Genomic DNA, 20,756 nt, shown 5'->3' on the forward strand with positions numbered 1-20,756 from the left:
TATGGTACCCAGTGTATTCTCGGTCACTTAGGCACCCCAAGGCACTATGTTTAGAGTTTGATAATAGACTGGTGAAGTAATGGTGGCAATCATTAAACTTAATGTTCCCTTCTGGACAACCTGATAAAGTAATAGAAAAACTGACCCCTTCTCTCTGAGTGCCAGGAAACTGAAGTAACTATTCATGCACAGCAAAGCCTTTTCTCCTCCTCCCCCAAATATCAACACACACACACACACACGCGCACACACACACACACACACACACACACACACACATTCTCTCTCTCTCACACACACACACCCCATGCATTCTCAATGGGGGCAGCATCACCCTAAAAAGGCTGAAAACTGGTTCTTAGGAGGGTAAAAAAAATCTTATATAGTATAATGGTTTGTGGCCCTTTAGAGGGCCCCTGTACATAAACAGATATATAGAGTATAACTGTGGTATCAAAATATCGGGGGGGGGGGCGCAATTTGACAGAAAATGTTTAAAAAGCCTCCTTGGGAGGCAATAATGAAAAAAAAGTTGAGAAATACTTACATGTACAAGTATTAAATGATGAAAATAAATATTTTTTATACTTGATTTTAGTGAGTTAATATAGGACACTTATTTAACAACTCTTGCTTACTAGAAACTGTTAAGGATCATTTTCTCCCACAGTTTCAAGAAAGTAATATGTGGATGAAGACACAAATTTGGGGGGGAAGTACTATACCTATATACTCAATTATTCTTCTGACTTCATGACTTCGTATTTACAAGTATGAAGGATATGCCCCAAGCTTTTAACTATGGTTTTTCCTTAACATTATGAAAGGACTTAATTATTACTTTATGTGTCTGTATTAAATAAATTGTTGACATAATGACTGGCTAGTTTTTATAATCAGAAAAATCAAAGATGTTTTCATGGGGAAGTGCAGGATGGTAGTCACAGAAAGGACAGGAATAATTTTAACATTCTTTTTAAACTTAAAAACATTTTATTATTGAAAGTGTTATTTTAAGGTGTTTCCTTTTTATCTCAGAAATTATTATCCAACCAGAACTGTCAAATGATTACTTATCTAATTATTTCACAGGTTCAAAGCTATCTTCCTCAAGAAATACGCTACGACTAAGAGTTACATATGGAGGCTGAATTCTAAGAACTAAGATTTCTAATACAAAGTTTAAATGAGCATGAATATTTTTGTTCCCCCCCCAAAAAAAATTACCAATTCTCATTCCATTCCATCACTGATTAACCAACATTTACTCAAAAAACACTTCTAAGGGCTTGCTAGGCATTAGGGATGCAAAAAGACTGAGGGGATGAGCCTGAAGCAGACCTCTTTTTAGGGCAGTGAGTCAACCACCAACCCACTGCGTTTTTTCTTCCAAATCACTGTGAGAAGCATATAGTTTCACATAAAAGAACCCTGTTCTTTATCGACACTGTACACAGAAAGGATATCCAATATACTGCAATGCCCAGAGGTAGGAGAGGGCAGAGATTAAGTGGACTCTGTTTGAAACCTACTCTTAACAAAATTTATTACTTCATGTGATCTTGAGCAAGAGACACATCTCTGTGCCTCAGGGTTCTCACAGTAAAATGGGGAGAACAGTATTTATATCATAGGATTAAATGAGTACATACACGTCAAGAGCTCAGAACACAATAATCAAAAATGCTAGTTACTATTTTTACCATTGTTATAATTTTACATTCAGTTTAATGTCCTGTGAGTTATGAAGCTTAGAACAGAAATACTGACAGGGCCTTTAACTTAAAATATTGCGCCATGAATTTATAACCAAACTCTACTTACATGGAATTCAGTGTTTATGAAACTGGACATGTGGGCTAATGCCAGATTATAAAGGGCTCTGAATGTTCTGCCAAACAATATGGATTTCATTCCATGGTTAGTGCACTACCAACAAAGGTTTTTAAAGAAGAGGGAAATGAGGGGCTTAGAAGGAGATCTCTCATCCTACTATTTAACTCTAATAACTGTTTCTAGAGTATATTCAGGACACTAACTTTTTAGCCCTTGTTTGTAGTTATTAAGGAAAGTATTTCCTACTACTTTTGAGAAGTTCACTGACATAGTGCAGTTTAAATATGCCTGAAATTTTTACTTATGATTTTTAAATACAGGTGACTCCATGAGGTAAGCTAAAGCTAGATTTTCCACAAGTCTGGTCTTCAGAGTACTATACCACTTATTAAGTTAGAAAAGCCTACAGGTTATGAAGACTACCAGTAGATCCTTTTACCAGAGAGCACTAGCAAGTAGCAATAACAATAGTTATCCCCTGGTATCCTGGGGGAATTGGTTCAGTCCTTCCCCACACTCTGCTGCACAGATACTAAAATTGAAGATGCTCAAGTCCTTTATATAAAATGGTGTAGTATTTGCATATAACCTACACACATCCTTACATATACTTTATTTTAAAAAAATTTATTTTTAAAAATATTTGATTAATTAATTAATTAATTTATATAGGTTGTGCCATGTGGGATCTTTTAGCTGTGGCATGCAGACTTCTTAGTTGCGGCATGCATGTGGGATCTAGTTCCCCAACCAGGGATCGAACCCGGGCACCCTGCACTGGGAGGGCGGAGTCTTACCCACTTGACCACCAGGGAAGTCCCCTCACATATACTTTAAATCATCTCTAGATTGCTTATAATACCTAATACAACATAAATGCTATGTAAACAGTTGCTGGTGTGCAGCAAATTCAAGTTTTGCTTTTTGGAACCTTCTGGAGATATTTTTCCCCCCAAATATTTTCAATCTGTGGTTGACTGAATCTGCAGATGCAGAACCTGCAGATACAGAGGGCTGACTAGTTTATTAAGTGCCTTTTGAACGTCAGGTATTGTTCTAAATGTTTTATACGTATTAATTTATTTCATTTTTGTAATTCTGTGGGATAAGTGCTACTATCTACAGGTGAGAACATTAAGGTAGAGAGAAGTAAGTCACTCCTCCAACATGATTATTCAGCTGGAAGGTGGCAGAGCTGGGATTTGAACCCAGGCAGCAGATTAACTCTAGAGTGTATGCTCCAATCTAGTATACTATTATGAACTTTCCAGAAATGAAAGTTCAGTAACAAGCCATGTATTTTTCTGTACTGATAATTCAAATGGATCTCAATTATATTTTATTTTAAATATTCGCCTCTGTATTTTAAAATCACTTTTAAGAGTTATAGTGGACATTTTGTCTCCTTGGCAACCGTTATCACCATCCTTATTCCTAATCCATAACCATATTTTGATGGATGGATCCCGTCCCTACCTCCAGGACTATACACTTAACTGGCTGGCTTAAGAAAATCACATTGTATATCCTCCTGGACACAACGGTTCAGGATTGGGCAGATGACCTAGGCGGTCCACTCATGGTGAATTTCAGGTTTCCTGTTCAGTTATGCTGGGAAAGAAGCATTCCTAAATATTTACCTAAACTGTTACAAGGATTCAGCTGACACCATAGAAGATACAATGGAGAATCAGCAATAAACTGGGTCCTTGAGGATACAATTGAGTCATTGTACCTATTCACCCTGAAGTCCATCCAACTTCAGAACACTCAGTTACGAGAGCCAATAATACACCCTATTTATAGCTCAAACCGGTTTGAACTGAATATTTTATTTCATGCAAAATAAAGCATCCTAACTGTTTGATACAAGGGATTAAATTTTTCTTTCTAGATGTCATCTTGCATTTCTAAGCAACGGAAAAGATAGACTAATCTGTATATTGTCAACTGTTATAAAATTTGGACACAGCAAATAATACCTGATGGAATTTCAGGAAAAAGGCATTTTGTTCCACTATGGCTTATGAAATCTTATTTTAACTTAAAGCAGAAGGAAAATCTACAAAAATGTGAAATCCTTCAAGAAAAAACAAATGTACAAAATGTCTACATAATTCTTCACTCATAGGCATTTTATCTTTTGAAATGTATTTCAAGATCAAAATTTAAAGTTTCAAACATAAACGTAACTATACTTCATAAAAATAATCCATCTATTTTATTAGGATTGGTACCATAGTAAGTGTTTTTGGAAGAGTGAATACAAAGGATCTGTGTAGTTACTTAGCATGGATTAAAATTACTGGAACTGGGGAGAATGAAAACCATAATTTTATGTCTCACATCATTATGAAAATACTTTGAAAAGTTCCAGTTATATATTATATTTTGCTCTTTTAAAAATCAGTTTCACTACTACATGATAATAGGAAACAGGTTAAGTACGTGGTATTGGCTTCAGTAGACAGTATATTAAGAAAATGGATATAGTAGGTAAAGATCGAAATGGAAAAGTACATTTTGCTTCAAATAACTGTAAATACTTGAGCACTTAATAAAGCAGTTCTCCACTGGGAGTGGCATCAATCTCATTTGGAAGTGGCTAGGCAGTTTTGATTGTTCCAAGGCTGGGAAGCACTTTAGGCATATAGTGGGCGGGGACCAGAAATGCTAACCTTCCTGTAATGCACGGGACAGTCCCACACAACAAAAATTGTCCTGTTCAAAATGCCAATTGAGCCCCTACTAAGAAACACCAGAACACAGAAAGGATAGCAGATATGTGCATAACAAAAACTGAATACCAGCACTAAATGCCAGCATCTGTTTCACATTAACTTTGGAGAAAATATGTACTATAGGAACTCTGGCAAAGGCGAAATAATGGAGAAGATGAGCTACCATGTGTACTTTCACAGATGTCTAGGAAATATGAAAGGGGAAGACGCTCTAGGATTAAGAATATAACCAGCCTGGGTACCTTTAGTTGAATACATTAGGAAATCAGGTGGGGACAACTATGAAGATCCACTATTTAGTATGGATCCCTTAGAGGAACAGGAACATATTCTGCTTAAAGTATGACTCGATCTCAACTCCCTGGCATGGCATATAAGGTCCTGCAAGGCCCAGCCCCAGTGGGGCTCTCTCCAGTCTTATCCCCTACCACTTCCCAACTCCCACCCTAGTTTCTAGATATACCAGACTACTTACATTGTCTTCAATTTGCTACTCTTTTTGCATCTGATATTCTCACCGTAAGACTATCCTTCCCTCTGTCTGGATAAAACCCTAGACTTAAAAACTCCTCCTTGTCCTTCAATAATTTGCTCAAATTCTATCTTCTCTTGGGAGGACTTTCCAGTCCCCAGCTCTTAAGGGATAACACTTCCCCAAGGCTGGGGCACTGAGCCCTCCTTCGTGCTCCCACAACGCTCCATGTATCTTCCATCAGAGCATTCACCACACTACATTATGAGAGTTTGCTGTCTTGTCTTCCCACTGAACTACTTGAGAAGAAGGACAGTGACTTACTGGCATATAGGTCAGTGGTTTTCAGGTAGAGATAAACGTAAGAATCACCTAGTGCCTTTTTTTTTTTTTTTTTAATTAAAGACAAATTTTTTTTAGAGCCCTTTAGGTGCACAGCAAAATCAAGAGGAAGGTACAGAGATTTCCCATATATCCTCTGCCCCTACATATGCACAGCCTCCTCTGGTTCTTTTATAATGTAAAGATACCTAAGCTCTACCCTAGGCTCAATGACTTAGGAATTCTGTTGGTCAGGCCCAGGTATCAGCATTTTGAAATTGTCCCAGTTAATTCTGATGTATACTCTAGATTGAAAACCATTTACACAAAACTGGCACATTATTGTCCGCATCTTACAAATAAGGAAATGGGCACAGAGAGGTAAATAACTTGCCAAGAAAACTCCCTTACACATAAAAATTAAATTAAATTTTGTCATGTTTAATACAAAATAAACATTTGAAAATTATTAAATATATTATTATTCCTCTTTTAAAAAGTAAAGACACTGAGGAAGACCCTTCATTATTTTGGGTAATGAGAAATACTTGAAAGAGTTATTTCCAACTGCCTGAAAAGTAGCCATTTCAAATGGGGGGGGGGGATAAAGAAAGGAAGGTAATTTTAGGCCGTGGAATAGAGTACAACACTTGAGAGCTTCAGGCAGTCCCTCCAAAGCCACATGAGATGACAGATTTCACCTACTGGCAATTCTGCCTATGACCAGTGAAGGTATCTCTGAGCTAATGACTTCTGTGGATACAAGAAGCATTAAAAGATTCTGAGCAGGCGACCATCATACTAAAAACATGCTTTAGGAAGATGTATCTGGCATCAGTGTATAAGAGTGACTGAGGTGAGAAGACACTGAAGGTAGGGAGAGCTCTTAGAAGTTCCCCAATAGTCCCAGGTGAGACAAGATGGGCCTGCATGGGAGAAGACAGCTGATAGATGCTGCAGTGAAGGAAGTGGAAAGGGACTCATTCCTGAGGCATATCATGAAGAAGCAGACTTGGTGACCGAGGAAGGACTTCCCTAACTGAACCAGTATGGGGACCCTGATATGATCAAGAATGTTTGGTTTCCATTTGTATGAATGCTGGCTAATTGTTGCTGTGGAAAGATATACCCTCTGTGATGTTGTGGCATAACAACCTCCTACTTACCACTGTCTACATGGCCCCAGTAAGGAAATACCTGATTGACTAAGGAACCGTTAGAAAACCAGTGTGAAAGAATAGAAGTGTAAAGTCCTTGCTGTTGCTTTGAAATTTTTTCATCAGACTGTATCAAAGCAGTTATCGGAGAGAAACCATAGAGCTAATCATTTTTAATTAGTTAACAAGTTTATACTGAGCACCTATTATGTAATCCCCCCAAATCTACCTCTCACCATGACCACAACTGCTAAATCCATTTCATTTTCCTTTGCTCTTTTCTAAAGTTAGTTTGCAACAAAGTACAAACCTATACTACTTATAAGACACCATACTCCCCCCAAAAAACCAAACCCACAAAAACAAAACCAAAAAACCTGTGCTTTAAGAAATGTATCGCCACATAATTGTTTAAAGAAAAAAGTGCTACTGACATTAATACAGAGGTGGATAGGTATATCATCGCAATAAAATTTGAATGCTGTAATTTTACCCAAAGAGCAAAAAGTAATTAAAAAATTTTTTTATTGAAGTAGAGTTGATTTACAATGCCGTGCCAATCTCTGCTGTACAGCAAAGTGACTCAGTTACACACATATAGACATTCTTACAAAAAGTAATTTTAAGAATCTATAAAAGGTTATTTCTTTACAAGAGAGACATCTAGTGGCTAGCTTCTAAAATAGGACTGGAGCTCAGATAGCAATTCACACTGTTGTTTAATAATGGGCACACTTCTACTATCTTAATACTCTAGGTTTAAGAGAGACCCCTAGACAGAGAGCCTAAGAACTCTGGGCCAAAAGGAAGATAGCAACTCAGTTCTAAGCTGACAGTTGTAAAGGAATGAAGAAGGACTGTGCTGCTTAGAAATGAGGGTCGAGGTCATGTGGAGGCAAACTGCCAGGAGATGAAGGTCAAAAGTTGGGTCCATTCCTAGGGAATGGGAGGTCAGACCACACAAGAGAGTACACGCCTGGCGTTAAGCTAAAGATATTATTGGGGAGGAGTCTCTCAATCCAATTCTTTTTTCCAAATGATAAGTCAAACTATATTCCCCCTCGCTGCTGAATCCTCAGACCCAAATAGCCAGGAAAATAAAATGAGGGACTTAAGCAACCAAATGAGATGTGATATTCAAACACAACCAAGATAATCTCCAGGTTTGCTATCCATGGCTTTCTGTAGCAAAACACTAAAACACAACTGAAAAGATGCAGCCATGGATAAAAACATGGAATTTTATATGACACTATCAGAATACTTTTCAAAGACTATTGAATATATTTACAACTCAAAATGTATAATGGTCCTGTCCACATCCATCAATATCTTTTAAAATTATTTTATTTTCATTTATTTATTCTTAAAATAAGTATTAAATAAGTATTACATGCACATGGTCTAAAATTCAAAAAAGGTACAAAAGGGCACATAATTCCCATCCCTGTCGCCCTCTACCCAATTTCCCTCCCATAAGATAACAACTATTAATAGTTTATAATATAAGTATATACAGATATAACCTTTACTTTTCACACAATGGTAGCACACAATGAACACAGTTCTGTATCTATCTTTATTCACTTAGTATTTCTGGCAACCATTCCATATTCATACATTTAGAGCTGCTGAATTTTTTCCCCATTTTAAAGGCGTACCATAATTTATTTAAGCAGTCCACTATTGATGGATATTTAGATTCATACTACTCTTGCTATTACAAACAATGTTGCACTGAATATCCTTGTACACATTTCATTTTCCATATGTATGGTTATATATATCAGATAAATTCCTAAAAGTAGAATTGTTAGGTGAACAAGTAATTATCATGCCTTCCTGATCCATCTGTCTTCGACAACTGACCTTCCCTTTGTTTGGGGCCACTACTTATTTTAAGCAATTAGGGCAACTTGGCAGAGAAGATCATCTGAAAACTCTCTCAAGGCACACAATAAGAAACCCTGGAGAAATACAGCAAACATACTGAGCTCATCAAAAAGTATGAAAAATTTTCAGGGGCCAAAAGGAAGCAGGAACTAAAAACCATAGTGGAATATGGAAGCTACACCTGCTCTGGAGGCCTTTGCCTCCAAGTAATCAAGAGGCTTGGTAACCAAAAGGCTTATGTTTCAACAGCCACTGCGGGACATGAGACAAGATACTGATCTCACATAAGCTGGAGACCTCAAACTGAGATCACTGCATAAAACTATGCAGTGAAAGAGTGAACCAGAAAAATTCTGGCAACCAGCAAAGGGAGACAATGAGGAAACCCGTCCACCTCAGCTTGAGGTCTAGGGAGAGAGAAAGGTATAGGAGGTGGGGGAAAGGTTTCAATTGAGAATGAATAACTATGGACTCCTCAAATGGGTTTGGGGTTCAAATTATTACCAGCAGTATAGTCTGATGAACTTCAGACTAAGAAATTAAAGAGGGTCCTGGATTGGTGCGATGGGTATCTGGCATAAGCAAATGCATACCACCTCCTACATGAACTTGAGTTCACAATTACATTTTAGAAAACAATAAGGAAACAAGCCATCAAAATGAAGAGTCAGCAGAAACAGCAGACAGCAGTAACAAATTTCCAAGAAATTCAGACAGAATTATTTACACAAATAACAAATGCACTAAATTATTGAATAAAAAGGGAAGTTAAAACATGAGAAAGGAATACATTCTACCTAAAAGACCAGATAGATTTGGGAAAGGAACAGAACTTCTAGAAATGAAAAGTGTAACCGAAACAAACAAACAAAAAAAGCCCATGGGCTAAAGATCAGATTAATCAGACACAGCTAAGGAGGGAAAGTGACTTGGTTGATACACCTGAATGAATTACCCAGAATGTAGGTAAGATGGACAAAGAAATAAAAAATTAAGATAATGTATTAGAATTTTCCAGAATTATGCAGAAAGCAGAGCAAATCCAAAGGAAGATAAATCACCCCATAGACAAAAGTGAAGAACTTAAAAGCAACTGACATAGAAAGAATGTATAAAACATCAGTGTTCTCAAAAATGGCAAAAGAAGTGAGAAAACAGTGGAATAAATAAACTGAAGTACTAAAATAAATGTCAACTTGAGATACTTCATATTCAGCTAAACTATCATTCAAAAGTAAGGGTGACCTATATGATTCATATATATGAAATTTTAAAACAGGCAAAATTCATCTTCAGGGTGAAAATTAGAATAGGTTATCTGAGGAGGAGAGGAGATAACTAGGAAAAACCTTTCTTGGGTGATGGTAATATTTTATATATTTACAGGGACTGGGTTATACTGGTATATGCATTTGTCAAAACTCAACAAATATACACTTAAGATTTGTGCATTTCATTGCCTGTAAATTTTACGTCAATAGGAAAAGTGAGCTTCATATCTTTCAGACAACTATTTAAACTCCAACATTATTTTTTCACTGAACATACTCAATATCATGGATGTCATTCCATGACAATACTTCTGTATCTAATTGTTTTTGTTTAATGGTTGCATAGAATTCCACTGTATGAAGGCATCATTATTAACTTAGCTCAGCCCAATACTGAGGGATACTCGAAGCTGTTGCCAGTTTTTACACTATTAAAAACAATGTTGCAATATATATACATGTACATATATCTCTGTGAACTGTACTAATATATTTGAGGCTAAATTCCTTGAGTAGGCAGGTATAACATTTTTAGAAATATTGTCTTCTAAAATGACTCCTAAGTTTTTACTCTCAAGAACAGTGGAAGAAGAAAATGGTCTGGCTAGCTCATACCTTCACTATATTAGATATCGTTAATACATGACTGTCAGACACATATTGTGTGTGTGCGTGTGTGTGTGTATGTATATATATACATCTTTCTATGACCTTCTATTCTTATCCTTTGCCCCTTTTCCTAATTAGTTACTAGTTTTTTTAATTAACACATAAGCACTGTCATATATGTTTAAAGATGTTTTTTGGAAGCGGATCTGGTAGTCTTTTGATTTTATTATGGTCTTTTTTGGCCAATTTTTAAAAAAAATTATGTAAATTTAGTTTTTTTCCTTTATGGCTTTGGATGGGATGTTCCTCTCTTCAAAATTATGAAAATATTCCCATATTTTTAATTTCATTTTAAGTTTAAGATTTTACTAACATAATGTTGTAGGTCACTTATTCTTCAAAAATAAACTTATTCGTAGAAAAAGAGATCAGATTTCTGGTTACCAGAGAGAGGGGAGGAGGAGGGGGAATTGGACAAAGGTAGTCAAAAGGTACAAACTTCCAGTTATAAGATAAATAAATACTAGGGATGGAATATACAACATGGTAAATATAGTCAACACTGTTGTGTGTTATGTATGAAAGTTGTTCAGAGAGTAAATCCAAGCACTCTCATCACAAGAAAAATTTTTTTTTTCTATTTCTTTAATTTTGTATCTATGAGATGACAGATGTTCATGAAATTTATTGTGATAATCACTTCATGATATATGTAAATCAAATCACTATGCTGTACACCTTACACTTATACAGTGCTGTATGTCAATTATATCTCAATAAAACGGGAAGAAAAAGATTTTAATTCCACCTGGAAGTTCTCGTAAAAAAACTGTCAAATGGCAAGCAGTCTCAACCCCATTTATTGAATAAGTCATTCTCTGTATTAATTTGACATACTATCTGATCATATACTAGAGTGCCAAATAGCCTCATGTCTATTTTCTGTTATCTGAACTGTTTATTTCTACGTCAACACCATAAAACTTTACTAAAATTTCATACATTTTAATGAGTCCAGCCTTATTACTCTTTCTTTTCCCAGGTTTCTCCTGGTGCTTCTCCCATGTTTACTCTTCCAAATGAACTTAAGTCATTTTATCATGAATCCTTTCCTTCTCCAAAAAAAAAATTAAAAAATCCGAAATCAAAACCAAACAAAATCCCATTAATATTTTCGTTGGGATCATATCAGATTTAAAGATCATTCATTTAAGAAATAAATGTTATTTCTATAATATTGAGTCTCTTAATAACATGGTCCTTTCCCCCCATTTGTTCAACTCTTTTAAGCCATTCAGTAGAATTTAAGTTTTCTTCATAGAGATCTTTCATATTTCTTTCAACAGTTTTTGATTAGCATTGGGTGAAAGTAAACATCAAGTTACATGCCCTACGGAAGAGATGAGGCAGAGATGTTACCTTTGAAAGAGTCACAATTTAAAAGAAGTAGTTTGGGATCTGCTATAAAATAAGTAGGGGAGCCTTATATTGCACACATTTCCTTACCAAGCTCCTCTATTTTTAACAGAGAATGTCTTTTTCGTATTGGCTCAACTTATTCTTTTTTTTTTTTTTTTTTAATGTCAAGTAATGTTTATTGCTACAAAGAAAAATAACCAGCATAAAGAACAGAAAGCATGAGGCAGGGACACTTTTAGGTAGAATAATAAAGAAGGTGACATTTGAACAAATGAGGTGAAGGAGCAGGCCATCTCAGGAGGTAGGGAGGACAGCCAACGCAAACTCTTTAATCAACTTATTCTTAATATAAGCATCCCTTAACTTTTCTTTGTTCATTAAAGTTATCCATTATGACATTCCAGCAAATTCACCAGTCCTCTAAAATTTGTTGCTATTGATATTAAATACACTTTTGACATCACAGGCTGGTTAGTGTTATATCCCACTTTGACTATAAAATGAAAATTATGGTTCCTAGTCTTAGAAAAATTCACATATCACATAATTTTGCATATGATTTTAGGAGATTTGAAGTCATACTGGTCAAAAACTCCTACCATAAAGGATGCCTGGCTTAAAATGAACCTATGATTCTAAGGTACCTAATGCACTTGCTACCACATAACCTGCTGTTAGTCCTACAGAGGTAATTCAAGCACAATGTACTTTAGTCACACTTCATATGGGGCTATTTAACTGTTTTTAAAAAATGTTTTATTTTCAAGTAATTTCAAACTTTACAGAAAAGTTACAAAAACACCACAAAGAATTCTTCACTCAGAATGCTCAAAAGTTACCACTGGAACATTTAATTTTTCTTTTTTTTTAACATCTTTATTGGAGTATAATTGCTTTATAATGTGTTAGGTTCTGCTGTATAACAAAGTGAATCAGCTATGTGCATACATATATCCCCATAGCCCCTCCCTCTTGCATCTCCCTCCCACCCTCCCTATCCCACCCCTCTAGGTGGTCACAAAGCACTGAGCTGATCTCCCCGTGCAATGCAGCTGCTTCTCACTAGCTATCTACTTTACATTTAGTAGTGTATATATGTCAGTGCTACTCTCTCACTTCATCCCAGCTTCCCCTTCCCCTTCCCTGTGTCCTCAAGTCCATTCTCTACGTCTGCGTCTTTATTCCTGTCCTGCCCCTAGGTTCATCAGAACCATTTTTTCTTTTCTTTTTTTTTAGATTCCATATATATGTGTTAGCATACAGTATTTGTTTTTCTCTTTCTGACTTACTTCACTCTGTATGACAGACTCTAGACCATCCACCTCACTACAAATAACTCAATTTCATTTCTTTTTATGGCTGAGTAATATTACATTGCATATATGTGCCACATCTTCTTTATCCATTCATCTGTCGATGGACACCTAGGTTGCTTCCATGTCCTGGCTATTGTAAATAGTGCTGCAATGAACATTGTGGAACATTTAATTTTAAAGAACTTCAATTTGAGTTTTTGTGTATACTGTAGCTCAAGCTGCTTAAACAAACAAAGGAACAATTTAATACCTAGGGAGTAATTATAATAATCTTAGTACAGGACCAAGATTGCATACGAACAATTCCAAACCCTGAATCTCTGAAACTGAAAATTTTCATAACTCCTCCAGCAGCAGAAACCTGACTGAGCTCATTTACAGTCATTATTTTCCCATTATAATGTAAACATTTGTAGGTTTCACTGCAGAAATAGTATTGTTTGATTATATAATGCTGCCCCAAACCTACTAGGGATGAATATAATATAGTAAACGTAACATATCCCCAAAGATTTCCAGTAAGAGAATGCAGATCGTTTATTATCATTGCACATTATCTACTAAGTGCCAGGTATTACTTTACTTTAGGTATTATTTCATTTACTCCCCTCAACAACCCAGTAAATTCGCCCTTGCCTGAGGTCACCTAACGTGAACCATATGTAGAGGCAATATTCAAATTCAGGTTTATCTCAGTCAAAACCTTAACCACTTTTGAAAGTTTAAAAAAGCATTGAAAACAAGTCTCTTAAAAACACAATACTGGGGATGTGGGAGGTAAAAATAATTCTTTGATAAGATGCAGCATCCCCTTCTTCCCTCCTTCCAGCAAATAACACTACGATCATCTAAAATTTTTATCGTCTTCATATGAATGTCTGAGAAAACACAGATATCACAAAAAAGGTACTTCTAAATGCCTTTCTTCACTTTTCCCCCCTAAGAGTAAAGTACAGGGCCATATATATTTATCTTGCTACTTATATATCACCTTTTAGCAATCAAAATTTTCTGCAATCCTGATCTTGCCAAACATCAAGTTCAATAAGTATGTCTTCCGTATTCATCTAAATCAGTGGTTCTCAAATTTTGCCTCTCCCCACTGCCCCCATCCCAGGGGATGTGTGTGTGTGTGTGTGTGTGTGTGTGTGCGTTACCAAAACCTAGTCAGTAGAAGCCAGGGATGCTGCTAAACATCTTATAATACACACGCCAGCCACTCACGACAAAGAACTCTGTGGCTCAAAACATCACAGTGCCAAGATAAGAAATCATGATCTAAATCACTGATGAAAATGCTGAACAAGAATGAACAAAATATAGGAACACACTAAAGAGATTTCCAAGCTGACTATCAACCAACTAAGCAGAATATTCTAAGTATGGCTATCAACTAACTGGGAATTCACCTTAATGCTTTACTATTTATCAAATATCCAAACACAGACATTTTAAATTCAGTTCGTGGCATTTCCCATTTAGAAATAATAATGGGCAATTTAACAAAGAACAAATAGAAAAATTCTGTTCCATAGATTTCAATTATTTATTTCACCAAATTATTTTGAATTATTTATTTCACCAAAATAGTTATAAGAATGAAAGATCATCTTACTACCACAGATTGGATTAAGTCAAACTTCACACTTGAATTTTAAGATATTATTCTGAAACATGTGGCCAAATATTCCATATCTAAGTAGCAATTAAATAAAATCAAATTAAAACAAAATATCATTTCCACCTTCCAAAATAGCAGCAAAATTTTAAAAAAAAGAGACAACTCAGTGCTAGTGAGATGTTTAAACAGGTATTCTCATTTACTACAAATGGAAATGAAAACTGGCTTATCCCTAGTTTATTATTACTAGCCCTACTTTATAGATGAGGAAACTGAAGCACAAAGAAGTTAGGTGGCTTAGCTTAATATCACATGGCTAGGAAGCAGCTGGTTAGAAATCTGAACCCAGGCAGCCCTAGCTCCAGTTTGTGCTCTTAACCACTCCATTTCACTATCTCTATGTTTTATAGAATTTTTTTTACAACTCTTTAAAATGTACCAAAAATGACTGGAAGACAAAATTAAGGGTGAAAAGACTGGTGAAAACATTTACAATGCATGCAACAGATCAAGATGAGATATAAGCAGGCACATTAAATGAAAAAATTCAACTGTTCAACCTCTAATCAGATATGCAAAAAAGTTTAATAATATTCAGTTAAAGTGCAGTATAACTAAAACAGGCACTCATATATTTTTGTGGAAGGTACAAAGTGGTACTTTTTTGGGGAGGACAATTTGGAGTTTCCTTCAAAAGTATAAATGCATGTACTCTCTGATCCAGTAATTCCACTTTCTAGGAACTGATCATACAGAAAAAGTCACATAAGCACACAAAACAATTTATTCAAGGATGTTTATAACAGCATTATTTGTAATAATTAAAATCTAGAAATTAGCTAAAAATGTTCCTGAATATGGGAATAATTAAATAAATTAGGATATAGTAGTCATAGTTGAAATATACTACTTAAACAAAGTGAGGCAGATTTGCATTAACAAGTAAGATGTCCATAATATATTGTTAAATAGAAAAAAGCTAGCTGTAGAAAAAACAGTGTGTGCCTTTATTCACAAAGATGAATAATGTTTAACTTGAGGAGAGTCATGTAACTTTTTATACTTTTATATAAGTATTTAATATTATGTTTTACTTTATTAATTGAAAAAAGGACACATGATTAGAAGAAAACATAAAATATTATCAATGGTTGTCTCCGCGTAGTGGAATTAAAGGTGCTATTTTTCCTTTAAATTTTTTTATGATGAGGATGTATTACTTTTACAATTGCTACTATATGCTGATTCCTTCCTACACTCCAGTTAGTGTCTAGGTAAATTAATACACTAAGGTCACAACTACTTCTTAGGAAGACACTAAAAATATAAGAAAATCAAGCCCAAATCATTCATGAGTAAAAGGCATAATGCAAGAAGAGTCCAATTTGCCATTTCAGAGATCTGAGGTGTTCCAAAATAACAGTATAAATTTGTGTTCTAAACCCAGAAAATACACCGAATGTAGTATTCTTGGAAAAAACTTCCTACATACATTCATGTGTCTAAAGACCCCAAAATTTAAAATTTGAGTCTATATTAGTAGTAGTAAAACCATTCTGAATGGTTTCTTTCATAAAACAGGAAAACATTTTATATTTCAGAAGGCACAAACCAGTTATCTTAAATTTCAAACAAATTATGTCTATTTCTAAATATGTCAGTTTCAAAACACACAAAAGAATCATCTCATATTTGATAAATGCAAAGTATTACTTTACTCCTGGAAACCAACCGAAAAAAGGGAAAACCACCTTTACAAATATTTGTCTTGAAACATATAAAATAAGTGGATAACACCATTCTCTAATAATATAATATCTTCTGAAAAGATGGAATAGAATAATTCTGATCATTCTGTCTCTTCAATTTATGTAGTAAAATTGTGAGGGAACCTTACAGTTTACCTAGTACAACCCCCACCATTATGCAGATGGAGCCCGAAGAAAAGAAGTAATTTGCTCAAGGCCTCACAGTTATTAAGAGGCTGAAGCGGGGAGGACTCACTCAGGTTTTTTGACTCTAAATCCAGAATGTTGACATTTGAAAGGTATTATCCAATAATTTAGTGGCCTACTTACAGTACTTTGGGATCCTGTTCTTCCCTGTACTAATGGGGCCTTTTTGACCCAGCACTTTCAGAGAGCAGGAAACTCATCTCTAATGTATTATCTGTATTCACAGATTCACTACAGACTAAATGTTTTCCAAGTTCCTTTTCTTCTCCATCACTGGCTCTGAAATGAAATCCTATTTGGAATCCCAAAGTAAAAGGATTATAAAAGCCAAGCTGCTCCTGTTAAAAATATGCAGGAATTCTGCTTTGACTTATTGCTTTGTCCTTGAAGCTTCTGAAATACTTTCACGGTATCTTAGGCCTCAGAGAGAAGGATAGACACGTACACACACTCTCTTCTCTCTCTCTCCATCTCTCACAACACACACACACACACACACACACACACACACACACACACACACACACTGCAAACCCAAAGTGTTATTAAAGTCATATGACATAAAATTAGCATAAGTTCCTAAATGTTTATTTCCAATTTGTGCAGTCATCTTGTCCTGTACCAATAACGAACACCTCACAGACCACACTTTGAGTAGCAATGTTCTATAGTAAACCAAACCTTAAAAGATGTTCTTAATCAAATCAGAACATCTGATATACTAAGAAAGAAGTCAGACACTTACTTCTTATCAAAAAATGTTGAATTTTCTTTCCTTTTGGTGAATCCATTGGGTAGAAGTTTTAAGTTAATACCTTGCTTTCGAGCACGATTTTTCATAAAGTACATCTAACAACCAAAAACAAATAGGCAAATTAATATTAAAATGCCTTAAATTCCAAAAGCATGTAAAACAATGTTCAAAACATAATAGTTAAGATTTATTGAGTATTTATGTTTCACAAACTGCACTAAACAGCAATGTCTCATTTAATCCTCACAATACTATGAGGCAGGTACTATTATTACTCCCATTTCTGCTATTTCAGCTATTTCTGAGACGTAAAGCCTACATTCAAATACAGGTCTGTCTAATTCCAGAGCCTGTGATTAACCATATACTCTATAAGCCAAAAGAAGAATTTTATGGGGATTTAAAAAAAATACAGGTTTTAGCAATCACAGGGATTACCTATACAGTTCTTTCTATTTTTACTGATGGTTTCATACCATAGTTAGCTATATATATATATATATATATATTTATATATATATGTATGCCTGCTTCTATTACTAGTCAGGTAGCTTCATTTAGGGAGGAACTACGGCACTGCCTAGTACAAGGCTTAACTTAAAGTAGCCACTGATGTAGGATGTACAAAATGGGATATGAGAATTCTAGCTCTGACATGTGTTACTCCATGGATCATGTAGGTTGGTTGAGCCCATGCTAGCCCATGAAATGATTTGCCTTGCTTGTGTGGTTAACACAATCTTAAACCTTCAACTTGGTTTAAGATAGTCCAGATCTGCAATGTTCTTAGGTACCTGGTAGAATAAAGGAAGGCCTGTTTGTTCTAACCTTCAAAATATTCCCACAAATAATATTTAAAGAAAAAAAAAAGCAGTACTCAACAAAAAATAAAAAAGTATAAACAATATAAGAAAACAAGGCTCAGTGTACTGGAACCAAAAGAGAAAATGATGTAGCTGAGAGAGCTCCCTATATTTTCAGACACTAAAAAAATCATACACAGATTACAGAACTGCTCTGCAAAATTTAAAGGAATAAAAGAAAGCTTGAAAATATGTGCAGTGAAGAGAAACTATAAAAAGTGACTCAGCAGATTTTTAAATAAGCCAAACTAAAATTTTGCATTAGAGATAAAAAAGATGACAAAATCAGGAGAGGTTAAGGGGTAGGTATGATATAGGGAGAAGGCCTAAGCCCCATTTAATGGTAGTTTTAGAAGAAGAGAGAATGAATAAAGCACAGGTAATATTTTAATAGAAATGAGCTGGTAATTTCCCAGAATTGATGAAAGACGCTCCACTGATTCAATAAATCTAATAATTCTCAAGTAAGATAAATAAAAAGAAATGTGCATTTTCACAGTATAGTAAAACTGCAGAAGACCAACAATAAAAAGAATGCATCCAGAGAAAAAAGACTTCAAAGGCAGTTAAAAATGACAGATGACTACAACAATAAAAATGGAAGCCATAGACAATGGAAGAGTAAGTCTGAACCCAGAATTCTACAGACAAAAATCATTTAAGAGTGATTTAAATGCCGATAGAGTTGGCAACCAGCAAACTCTCTCTAAAGGACATTCTAAAAGATCTACTTGAGGTAGAAAGTGATCTCTCAGACAGAAAGTCTAAGATGATGGCAGAAAGAATAAAGAGCAAAGAAAGTGGGAAATACGAAGATAAACCAAAACAAACACTGACTGGATAAAACAGTAATTACTGTATGGAGACTGAAACAAAAAAGACCATTTAAATACCTGAAAACAATACGAAAAGTCAGTAGAGTGTTAAATGGAATTTAAGTTTTCTAAGGTAACTGCTGGCAAACTAGGGCCAAATCCTGCCTGCTGCCTATTTTTATAAACAAATTTTGTTGGAATACAGCCCTGTGCATTTGTTTATGTATTATTCATGGCTGCTTTTTTGCTACAGTGGCAGAGTTGAGTAGTTGTGACAGAAACCATAAGGTTTGAAAAAAAGGTTTACTATCTGACTCTTTACAGAAGAAGTTTGCCAACTCCTGTTCTAAGGTCATTGCATTGTTTAAATACAGGCTTAAGGTACTGATCAACTTTAGATACTGATAAATGAAGTATGCATGCAATGTCTAGCCTAACTAATGAAAGGACAGAAAAAGGATGTATAAGTTCTAAACTGATAGAAGAAAAATTCAAATGATAAGAAATTACTCAATTAGTCCAAAAGACAAGAAGAAAAAGAACAAAACAGAACAAAGCAAGTGGACAAATAGCACAAGTAAGGTGACACATTTAAAGTCAAATATATAGGTAATATTATTAAAAAGTAAATGAATTTGATGATTCAGTTAAAAGTTCCAGATTGTCAGAATGGAGAAAAACTGGAACCCAATTATACGGTACTTTGAAAAGGTACATCCAGAACATAAAGATACAAAAAGGCCAAAAGTAAAAGTAAGGGACAAAATACACCATGCAAATACCAACCAAAGGACTGAAATAGTTCAATACCAGATAAAGTACACAAAATGCTTGAGACAAAAAGGGTCACATCATAATGCCAAAGGTTAAATACACCAAGAATTTCCTGAAGTATGCATCTAATAATTTAGCCTTAAAGCATATGAAGCAAAGCTAACTGAACCACAAGGAGATACATACAAATCCTTTTGATTTTATCTGTTGGGAAATTTTAACACACCTCTCTCAGTAACTGACAGAAAAAACAGACAAAAAACAAAAACCAAAAAAAACTCAGTAGCACTATAAATAATTTGAACAACATAATTAACAAATCTGACCTAAAAGGAATATATTTAGAATACTAGATTAAGCAAATGCAGAATAATTTTTCTTTCCCAAGCAAACAGAGAACATTACAAAATCTGACCACATGCTGGGCCATAAACACAAGTCTTAATGTATTTTAAAAGAATGAACTCAGAAAAAATATGTTCTCTGACCACAATGCAATTAAGCTAAAAATATAAAAGGATATAACAAAAGTCAAGAGGACACGTTAACAAAATAGAAAAGGAATTCACAATAGCAACTGATCTAGAAAAAAAGAGGACACAAATAAGCATTATCACAAATGATAATACAACTTCTACAGACACGTAAAGGAAAATATGAAGAACTTTATGCCAATGCATTTAGGTAAAATTTAGGTAAAATGGAAAAATTCTTAGAAAAATGTAGTCTACTAACAATGACTGAAGAAGACAGAGAAAACCTAAATAGTCCAATAAACAGTAAAGAATAAACTTCAGAAGCCCATTAATAAATTTTACCAAACTCCCATGGAAGAAATAATCCCAATGTTAGTTAATGTATCCAGGACCAAAATGGGAGCATTCCCAAATAATTTTATGAAACTAAAATCACAATGATATAGAAACCTAAGAATACCAA

At 34.9% G+C, this 20,756-nt stretch overlaps 1 protein-coding gene across 3 annotated transcripts in view; it reads right to left on the reverse strand.

Moving 5' to 3' along the window:
* The window catches only part of ZNHIT6 (zinc finger HIT-type containing 6), a 65,729-nt gene that overhangs the window by 38,319 nt on the left and 6,654 nt on the right, over positions 1-20,756 (reverse strand). For all 3 annotated transcript variants that reach the window (XM_007173040.2, XM_057555240.1, XM_057555249.1), the window contains exon 5: positions 17,357-17,460. In XM_007173040.2, coding sequence (XP_007173102.1) covers positions 17,357-17,460 — 104 coding nt within the window. The remainder of the gene's footprint in view (positions 1-17,356; positions 17,461-20,756) is intronic.

Source organism: Balaenoptera acutorostrata, chromosome 1, assembly GCF_949987535.1.
Source record: "Balaenoptera acutorostrata chromosome 1, mBalAcu1.1, whole genome shotgun sequence".
Lineage (NCBI taxonomy): Eukaryota > Metazoa > Chordata > Mammalia > Artiodactyla > Balaenopteridae > Balaenoptera > Balaenoptera acutorostrata.